Source organism: Mus caroli, chromosome 7 (assembly GCF_900094665.2).
Source record: "Mus caroli chromosome 7, CAROLI_EIJ_v1.1, whole genome shotgun sequence".
Classification (NCBI taxonomy): Eukaryota; Metazoa; Chordata; class Mammalia; order Rodentia; family Muridae; genus Mus; species Mus caroli.
Genome location: NC_034576.1, coordinates 24,510,627 through 24,520,528, shown reverse-complemented (window position 1 = coordinate 24,520,528; position 9,902 = coordinate 24,510,627). Strand labels below are relative to the sequence as shown.

Genomic DNA, 9,902 nt, shown 5'->3' with positions numbered 1-9,902 from the left:
GTGACACTTCCCTGGAGGCCATGGTCTCCCTAAGGAGGAGGCATGAGACTTCTCTGCAGCACCCGTGAACTGGTTTAAAGGCTGAATAGGAACCCAGCAACGGAGAAGTTTGGGTTTGAAGCCTTAAGCACCTATAGCTTGAGCCAGATAGGCCTTCCCTCTTGCTTGCCGCATCTCACGGCTCTGATTCATCATCTTTTCAGTCTCCTAGCCCCCTATCTCTTCCTTTGGTAACTCCGGTTGGTTTATTTTTCATTATTTCCCTGAGACTGTTTAGGTTTAGTTTATGAGAATATAGCTCTGTTTCCCCTCTACCCAGCAGCAGGCTGCCTACCTGCATCCGATCGGTACCCCGATTTCCTGTTTCCCGAGCCTCAGGCTCCATCCATTCCTCCTATCTGCTGCAGCGAACACAGACTTAACACTTCCCCTACGCTCAGGCCTTTGGTCTTAAGCCCTGTCTTCCTCTCTCCTGGCGACCCCCAATGATCCTCCGGAGCACATTTGTTCAGACTTGGGTCGCCCCCAGCATCCTGGCACTATCTCCGGAACCCCCTGCTCCAGTGTGGAGGTGGGGGTACCTCCGGCCGCGTTCCCAGGACAGCTGCAGCCTAAGGGACAGTGGTGATTGTGGGGGCTCCCGAATGCATTCTGGTCACTTCCTCCCCAGCTGGACTGGGTCTATCAGGAAGGCCAAGACCCCATCTCCACAGGAGTCGAGGGTACAGCCGCCTCCCCATTTCCGATGCTGGGAAATGTTTCCCACCCATTCCACCCCACCCCTGGACAGCTGCCCTCTTTCAGGCTCGGGGTTGAGGGGGGTTGGGTAAACTCAGGCTGGGAAATGGCTGTGCTCTTGATCATCCTCCAAGATCCAGACTCCGCCCCCCCTGCGGAGAAGACTGCCCCTTCCCCACAAAAATTTCTGATCGTCCCCCTTCATATAATTCCTTTCCTCCAAAAAGGTCCCAAAAGAAACTCTGGAGCCAGGAAAGGGCAGAAGAGAGGCAGCAGGTACTGAGTGCTGAAGACTTAAGTTCTTCTGACTTAGAGCCTCCAAGAAGGGTCGTGACCCCCAGGACCTCCCCAGCCCCTCCCTGCCCTTTTCTCCCCCCCCCNCGCGCGGCCCCTTTAAGCCAAGAGCCGGCCGGTCCTCAGTGGCTGCGCGCCGGCAAGCGTGTGTGACTGCGCGGGAGGGGGCGGGCACAGTGTCTCCATGGCGACGCGGCGGTGACGTCGTCGGCCGGGGGGCGTGGGCGTCCCGGCCCCGGAGTGCGATATTAACCCGGGAGGCGGCGGCGGGGAGGGGAGAGGCTCTGAGAGGCGAGGCCGGGTGCGGCGGCGAGGGCGTCCCAACGGGCGCGGGACGGGACGGGGCAACGCGGGCGCCAGGAGCAGCGGCCCGGAGTTGGGGCGCCTTGCCCCGGGCCCCCCAGCATGAAGACCCCGGCGGACACAGGTGGGGGCGGGGGCAGCACGTGTGGGGGAGACTTGTTGCCCCGGGAAACCGGGAGGGAAAACTTTGGGTGGGGGCTGAAGGGGTTCTGGGGAGCCCGATTGATACCCAGTTCTTGGGGACCCCCAAACACTCGAGACCTGTTGCTTCTAGAGGCGCGAGCTGGGGTGCTGCCTGGGAGCCCCAATTCCGTGGATCCTTTCGGAATGGTATGGGTGCTGCGGGTGCTGGGCTTTCCCTTCCCGGACTCGGCAACCTGGGTTCTCCCGGGATCACTGGGGTGGCAGAGTCCCCTCCCTGTCGTTCTGTCACGTTGCACTCCGGGGGCCGGGACGTGTGCGGGGCGAGGTGGGGGTTCTGTACAGGGACCCGCTATGCTCGGTTCTGCGCTGCGCGGTCCGGCCCGTGACCTTCACGGCAGCGCGTGCCCAGCACCCGGTGAGCGGGATACGGGATGGCCTGGAGCTGGGCGTGAGAGGGGAACACGGGACTCGGGGTCCGGGCTGCACCGCCCCTCCCCCGTCCGTCTCCTCGCTCCCCCGCCCGGACTGAGTCGCAAAGTTCCAAAGCGCAGCCCGAACGTTCGAAAAAGGAACTTTTTGTTTCCGACCTTAGAACGCGCGGCTTTAAGGTGGCTCAGGGGAGACTTGGGTACCCTCCTCCGGCGCGGGCGGAGGCTGGGAGTTGAGGAGGGTGGGAAAGATGGGGGGGGGAAATGCAGAGGCTCCCTCTTCGTCCTTCCCCCTCCCCGATCCTGCGCCTCTTTCTGCGGGCCGTCTTTTCCCTCCGCCCCTCTCTTCCCCGCCAAGTTGCTCCTCCTTAAGGGGCCAGGATTCCCCTCCCCCCCCCATCTTCGGGCGGGGGGCAGCAGGATTAACCCCCCCTCCCACTCGGACTTTCCCCCTTCCCCTCCCCCGCCGCCCCCGGGCTCGCACAGGCTGGACTTTGCGCCCGGGCGCGCGGGGGGAGGGGGCCTCGCCGCCCCCTGCCCGTCTGCCCCGTCGGAATCCGGCCCGGGGCGGGGACGAGGGGAGGGGGAAGGGGGCCGGGCGCCGCTGTTCAAACTTGTTTCCTTCCCCCGGCGGCGGCCGCGGCTCCGGCTCCTATGTGCGGGTGTGTGCCCCGACCGGCCCACCCACCCCACCTCCCTGCTCGGCGGGTGGGGGCGGCTCTTAAAGGGCTCGGAGCAGGGCTCCGGCGCCAGGGGATTGGGGCCAAGGAAGGGGGTCGGGAGTGGGGTAGGGGTGCGCAGTGCCATAGGGTCAGTCACGTGCGTCCCACTTACTCCCCACTCCCCGACTCCCACAGGCTCCCGGGCTCCCGGGCCCTGGGGGCAGCAGGAGCCTCCCCTCACCCGGGGAGGGGACCAAGGCGCCCAGACAACCCCGCCTTGTCTTCCCTCTATGTTACGGGCCTTGGCTTGACGGAACCTGTAGGGCCACTGCAACCCTGTCTGGGGTCCGGGTCATGTGTAGATTCTCATGGGAAGGCGAGAGACCAGAACGGCCTCGAGGTCGATCTGTTTCTCCGACTGCCGGCCACTGCTAGCCCTTCCATCCGATCCTCCATCCCGGCGTTTCTCTGCTCCGCCGTGGCTGTTTCCCACTTCCTGTTTTCTTCCCGGCTCTGGCGCCATCGAGGTCTGCCTGGAGTGGGGGAGGTGTTGAGGCCCCCCGGGAGGCAGACGTATTTTTCCTCAAACCTCCCCCCCCCCCCATCTGACCCCTATATTCCCATAAAAAAGTTTAGGCAGTCATGTTAAGTTGGGAATTGTTTCCCAGAACTTATGTCCCGACCCAGGCTTTGCACAGTCTGGGATATCCAGGTGTGCCTTCTGGGACCCAGCCATCACAGTCCTTCCTGTCTGCAGCTACCTCTACACCCTGTCTGTGTTTCTGGAGCCCTTCTCTCAGTGCAGCTGCTTTCTTAGAAAAGCCTCACTGGACCCCCATGCTCGAGAGGTCTTGCACCCTCAAGCTTTCTTGCTGAAGAGCTGGTGTTTCCGTGATTTAAGCACGTGGACCCGTATACAACACACACATGGTCTCCTTGCCCGTGCCTGGCTCCTGGCTCCAAGGCCTGGGGAACAGAGCCCCATTGAGACACCCTGACGTCACCCCCACTCCGTCCCCTCCCCAAAGCTGGGAACAGGCCCTCGTGTATGCTGTGTCCGATGAGGAAAGCCGGTACTAGGGTGGTGCTGGGGTGGGCCTGGGCATGAGGAGGGGTCTCTGCCAGAAGTAGAAGCCAGGGTCCAGGCCCCGGGGGTGGTGTTTCCCAGGAAGGAGGTTAGCAAGGGGGCCTGGGACAGCTCCCAGAATGCGGGCTTGAGGCCTTTCCAGAGCCCCCCCACCTCCTTTCCGAGTTCCCTTTGTGTTGCATGTAGTCTCTCTCACTCCCTCTCTTCTGCAAAGTTTATTTTTAGCCTCCTGCTCCCCCGCTCCCAGGACTGTCGCTGCACACACGTTGCCTGGTTACCGGGACACGGAGGCTGGGGCTGGTGGGCTGGGAAGGGTGGCTTTAATTTTGGGGGGAGGGTGGAAGTCAGTACACCCCTCCACCTCCGAATTGATGTCTTAGGGGCCTTAGCCCCCCTCTTGGGACAGGGAGTCAGGTTGGAACTGAGATAAGAGAGTCCGTGGAGCTTTGTGCCCTGAAGGGAGCCAGGAGTTTTTTTGGAGGTGGTTTCCCGGTATATGGAGGGGTGACTTGATGACTTGGGTTCCCAAAGACCTCAGGACCCTAAGGGATACTGCAGGACCTTGGTTCCCTATAGCAGGGCAAGGATACTGGGATGAACAGCTGGGTTCTCAAGAGAAGGATGAAGCTGTGGATGCTGGGGTCCTTAGAAGGGGTTGTCAGGGGCTGTCACCGCTCAGCTGAGGAGGACTGCTGGGGCAGGACTCTGGGCCCAGCATCCTACACAGCTGGAAGCCCTGTCCTGGAGCCTGGCAGTGGCTGGCTGGTTTGAGATGGGGATTTCTGAATGGGGCATGTGGACTAAGGAGTGTTGAGCAGGCCATCCCTTTCTACCTAGCCCAGGGTTCGACTGCCTGCCTGTTCAGGGGAACACTGGGTTATGCATTGGGGAAAGGTGGTTTCTGAAGGAGGAAAAGGACCACTTTTGGATTTCGGATTGGGGGTTGAGGCTTCAGGGAGACTGAATCTTGCACAGAGTCTTGCTTGCTTTCCGTTTGAATTGGACCCCGCCCATTTTTAACCATATACCTTGGTCTTCCTTCTATAGTGGCTCCCGGGCCCCTGATCTGCCTCCCCCTTCCGTGCCTTCCTCCCCTTTCCCTCCTCCCACCCCTCCATTACCGGCTGCCTAGTGCTGAATTATTGATGGCCCCTGATTACCCGGGGGTTTGGGAAATGACAACAACCGCAGCCCCCCCACCCCAGGCTGCCCACCCCCTCCAGGGACCAAGTCAGCCCGCCACCAACCTCCACCCAAGGTTAATGCTGGGGGCGGGCCAGCAGGTGGGCTGAGAGTTAGCCAAAGATGAGAAGGCAGAAGAGGCAAGAAGATGACAGTCCTGAGCCTGCCTGGGTGTGCTCTGTCTGGGCTGGGTTCCCTCCATCCAGGTCCTAAGGGTGGACCTGAGGAGGGCATTATTGGCTCAGAGGGTCCAGTGCTGTGGGGGTTGGGGGGGGGCTCTCAGACAGTCTGGGTTTTTCTCTCAAGGGAAGACAGAAGCCTCTGTGTGTGCAAGCGCTGACCTCATCGTCAACCAGCCACCCCACCCGGCCTGGTCCTTTTAAGAAAAAAAAAAAAAATACTCTCCAGTCCTGGGTGGGAGTAGGAGCTTCTGTAAGCTGAGAGAAAGATCATACGTGTTTCTGAAGGGAAGACCACAGAAGCAGAGGGGCACTGCTAGCTCTGAATGGAAGTTGGGGTACACATAGGGGGCTGTGCCCCCATCCTGCTGGCCACGTGTACCCTTTTCTGCCCCTCACCCTCCCTCACTGGCAGCCCTGCCCGCCATCCTGGCTTGGTGCCTGGCCCCCTGGCACTGGCCCCGGGACCCGCCGCCGTTGGTTTCCTGTTTCTCCCGGTGTCGCTGGAGCCGACTCCAGCTTCCCCTCCTCCCAGCTCCTGTCTAGCCCCCTCATGCAGATGCGCATACTGTTACTCTCGGATTTGGGTCTTCATCTGGCTGAGGAAAGAGGGCTCTCCTGATGGTGGAAGACTGAGGGGTGGGGCAGGACATATAAACTCCAGTAGGAGCCAGAGCCCCCCACCTTGGCATCTTGACCCCAGGCAACTCCGTCTCCTGTCCCTAGGGTTTGCCTTCCCAGATTGGGCCTACAAACCGGAGTCATCCCCTGGCTCCAGGCAGATCCAGCTGTGGCACTTTATCCTGGAGCTGCTTCGGAAAGAGGAGTACCAGGGCGTCATCGCCTGGCAGGGGGACTACGGGGAGTTTGTCATCAAGGACCCTGATGAAGTGGCCCGCCTCTGGGGGGTCCGCAAGTGCAAACCCCAGATGAACTATGACAAGCTGAGCCGGGCTTTGCGGTGAGAAGGGGCTGTGGGCCCCAGAGGACATGTGGCAGGTCCCTATGGTTGGAAATTCCTGATACATGAGGACAGGTTTTGGGTTTGATGTCTAGCTGGCTCTGCTAGGTCCCTCTAGCTATGTCAACTTGGGCCTTGGGCAAGTCCTGTCACTCTTGTGAACTCATAGGTCATACAGAGGTGTCCCAGGCAAAGAAATGTTAGCTGGAGCCTCTACTGTGCTCCTGGTTACTTGATTTCTCGGCTATTGGGTACCCTTTATGCATGAGAGCCAGCCGCATGTCATGGTGCCTGGGTCCTGTGGAGCGTGGCTTGATGGCCCGATGGTGTTTTATGCCCACAGCTATTATTACAACAAGCGCATTCTACACAAGACCAAGGGGAAACGGTTCACCTACAAGTTCAACTTCAACAAACTGGTGCTGGTCAATTACCCTTTCATCGATATGGGGCTGGCTGGTGAGTGTCTGGCCTGCGTGTGTGTCAGAAGGGGGTGAAGAGGTGGGGTTTTCTGTGTTCAGAGGAGGCCAGAGAACATGATGCCTACTCTCCCTTCTTTTGTCAGGGGGTGCAGTTCCCCAAAGCGCCCCTCCAGTGCCATCAGGCGGCAGCCATTTCCGCTTCCCTCCCTCAACACCCTCCGAGGTGCTGTCCCCCACCGAGGATCCCCGATCTCCACCGGCTTGTTCTTCATCATCCTCTTCTCTCTTCTCTGCTGTGGTTGCCCGACGCCTGGGCCGAGGCTCAGTCAGTGACTGTAGTGACGGCACATCAGAGCTGGAGGAGCCTCTGGGAGAGGACCCCAGGGCAAGACCACCTGGCCCTCCGGAGCTGGGTGCCTTCCGAGGGCCCCCCCTGGCCCGCCTCCCGCATGACCCTGGTGTCTTCCGTGTCTATCCTCGGCCCCGGGGTGGTCCTGAACCCCTGAGTCCCTTCCCTGTGTCACCTTTGGCTGGGCCTGGCTCCCTTCTACCCCCTCAGCTCTCCCCAGCTCTGCCCATGACTCCCACCCACCTGGCCTACACACCCTCACCCACGCTGAGTCCTATGTACCCCAGTGGCGGCGGGGGCCCTAGTGGCTCAGGGGGAGGTTCCCACTTCTCCTTCAGTCCCGAGGACATGAAACGGTACCTGCAGGCCCACACCCAAAGCGTCTACAACTACCACCTCAGTCCCCGCGCCTTCCTGCACTACCCAGGGCTGGTGGTGCCCCAGCCTCAGCGCCCTGACAAGTGCCCACTGCCGCCCATGGCACCGGAGACCCCGCCGGTCCCCTCCTCAGCCTCGTCTTCCTCTTCCTCCTCTTCATCCCCGTTCAAGTTTAAGCTGCAGCCACCCCCGCTAGGACGCCGGCAGCGGGCAGCTGGAGAGAAGGCTCCAGGAGGCACTGACAAGAGCAGCAGCGGCAGTGGCTCGGGTGGGCTGGCTGAGGGGGCAGGTGCGTTAGCTCCCCCACCGCCACCACCCCAGATTAAGGTGGAGCCCATCTCAGAAGGCGAGTCGGAGGAGGTGGAGGTGACTGACATCAGTGACGAAGATGAGGAAGATGGGGAGGTGTTCAAGACCCCCCGTGCCCCGCCTGCTCCCCCCAAGCCAGAGCCCGGAGAGGCACCGGGGATGGCCCAGTGCATGCCCCTTAAACTGCGCTTTAAGCGGCGCTGGAGTGAAGACTGTCGCCTGGAGGGGGGCGGGTGCCTGTCTGGGGGCCCTGAGGATGAGGGTGAGGACAAGAAGGTGCGTGGGGACGTGGGCCCTGGGGAGTCTGGGGGACCCCTTACCCCACGACGGGTGAGCTCTGACCTCCAGCACGCCACAGCCCAGCTCTCCCTGGAGCACCGAGATTCCTGAGAGCTGTGGACACGGCCCCGTGTGCCACCCCCACCCACCCAACTCCCTGAGCTTTTGCTGCCTTAACCGTCCCACCCCCCCCCCCAGCCCTGGAGGTGAGGACAGCTCTCTATTCCTTGCCTCCTCCCTTTCCCCTCCCCCACATTTTGTATAAAACTGAATTTTTTTTTTTTAATGGTAGGGTGGGTGGGTGCCCAGAGCTAGGGGCTAATCTGCTCCTCATCTGGGTTTCTAAGTTCTGGGCAAAGTGGTGGTGGGGGGTGGGAGGGGGGTGTTAAGGGGGGGGCACCTCCATTCTGGGGATTTCTATTTGAACCGAGGCTTTGGCCTTCAAACCCAGGAACTTTTTTTATTACAATCGTAGGAAGAAAAGCCTTGTCTCCCTCCCTCTTCTCTGCCTCTTACCTCGTCCTCCCCCCCCCTCCCGCACCCCAAATCCATGGCCCTAACCCTGCCTTTCTTGCCCCTCCAGGGGCTGTGAGTGCCTGGGTTTCTTATACCCCACAAGGTTGCAGCAGGGGCAGGAGGGACAAATTTTATAAACCAAAAATTCTGTGGGGGGTGGTGGGGTGGGAGGCAGAGGAAGGTGAGGGGTGCCGCCTGTGGGCCACAAATCTCTACAAGTGCCTGTTCCCTACACCACCCAGTACTGGTCCAGTCCCTTCACGCCCACCCCCTGCTGCTCCTAGGTCTGGCCCATGGGCAGGTGGGTCAGGGGACAGGAAGGGGGGGTTGTCTCTCAAAACCAAACTGGAAGCCCCTCTCTGCCTCCTAGCTGGGGCCCCAGGGGTGGCCTGGAGGGCTGCGGTCAAGCCTTATTCTGTATTGGGAATGGAGGGTGGGGTGGGACATGAGGGGGCTGCTGGAGAATGTATTCAAAACAATAAAACTTTGGACCTTTGCATGTGGTAATCTATCCTAGGTGCTGGGCGCAGCCACAGTATCAACACAGACTTGGCTTACTTCTGGACAGGTCTAGACACCTGCTTCCCATCTGTGGCCAGAAGGCCTGACTCCACCTGAACAGGTCAACTAGGCCTGGGGAGTTATTGGCCTACTTTCAGATGTCACAAACCTCAGAGCTGATGATTAAGGTTTCTGGCTTTCCATAGTCTTGTCTTTCCTTGACTGGTTCCTTATCATCCCATCTGCCTCTAGGACCCTTAACAAGGCCCCCGCTGTTCCTGGTTCTCCTACCTGAATTGCTTTTGCCCTCCAGCTCTGACTGCTAAGCCACACCCTCATCAGTTCCCCAGGGAGGGAAGGGTCCCGTATTTTGAATCCTCCCCATCCTGCTCCAATGTACTCGGAGGAGGCTTTAGTGGTCCCCACCTGTAATCCCCCAGCATTTGAGGTAGGAAGTTCAAAGTTAAGGCCGGGACCATGTGAAAGGGAAGTGCAATGTTAGCCTCCTGTTTGGGATCCTTTGACCCGGAGGCCTGTAGTGTCCTGAAATGCAGCCCTTGGGCTGGAGAGACGCTCGCTCGCTCGCTCGGCTCTGTGTTCAAGGGTGCTTCTGCTCTTCGGAGAACCTCCATGTGGGGTGGCTCGGGACAGCTCACAGCTTCAGTTCCAGGGGAGGCAGCTTCTGGCAAACACTCAGAATTGGCATACAGTCACTCAGATATATGCATTAATAAAGATCTTTTTAAGAATTTTACACGTATGCATATATGAATGTTTGGTCTATATGCATGTCCACCCACCGGCATGTGTGCTGCGTCCGAGATGGTGAGAAAGGGGCATCAGATGCTCAGGAAGGACAGAAAGATAGTTGTGAACTGCCGTGTGGGTGCTAGGGACCGACCCTAGGTCATCTGCAAGAGCAGCAAGCGCTCTTAACCACCAGGCCGTCTTGCCAGCCCGAATAAATTAAACTAAATTTTTTTTTTTTTTTGGTTTTTCGAGACAGGGTTTCTCTATATATCCCTGGCTGTCCTAGAACTCACTCTGTAGACCAGGCTGGCCTCAAACTCAGAGATCTGCCTGCCTCTGCTTCCCAAGTGCTGGGATTAAAGGCATGCGCCACCACCACCCGGCTCATAAAACTAAATCTTTTTTTTTTTTAAATCAAGT

General features: G+C 59.6%; 1 protein-coding gene across 3 annotated transcripts; it reads left to right on the top strand.

Moving 5' to 3' along the window:
• Positions 1-1,279: 1,279 nt before the first annotated feature.
• Erf (ETS2 repressor factor) lies at positions 1,280-8,728 on the top strand. Of its 3 annotated transcripts, XM_029479908.1 has the most exons (5): positions 1,318-1,459; positions 1,610-1,665; positions 5,744-5,978; positions 6,322-6,437; positions 6,544-8,728. In XM_029479908.1, exons 3-5 carry the CDS (start codon positions 5,947-5,949, stop codon positions 7,824-7,826), a joined length of 1,431 nt encoding a protein of 476 aa, XP_029335768.1. In that variant the 5' UTR covers positions 1,318-1,459; positions 1,610-1,665; positions 5,744-5,946; the 3' UTR covers positions 7,827-8,728. The 3 variants fall into 3 exon arrangements, with proteins under 3 accessions (XP_021023413.1, XP_029335768.1, XP_021023416.1); XM_021167754.2 differs by lacking the exon at positions 1,610-1,665 and having other exon boundaries at positions 1,280-1,459; XM_021167757.2 differs by lacking the exons at positions 1,318-1,459; positions 1,610-1,665 and adding an exon at positions 2,113-2,569.
• Positions 8,729-9,902: the final 1,174 nt, after the last annotated feature.

Bases quoted from the DNA above. Each gene is read 5' to 3' on its own strand.
- Erf (XM_021167754.2), top strand. From the start codon at position 1,438: ATGAAGACCCCGGCGGACACAG. The intron at 5,979-6,321 runs GTGAGAAGGGGC...TTATGCCCACAG, and splicing joins AAGCTGAGCCGGGCTTTGCG to CTATTATTACAACAAGCGCA. The intron at 6,438-6,543 runs GTGAGTGTCTGG...TTCTTTTGTCAG, and splicing joins CATCGATATGGGGCTGGCTG to GGGGTGCAGTTCCCCAAAGC.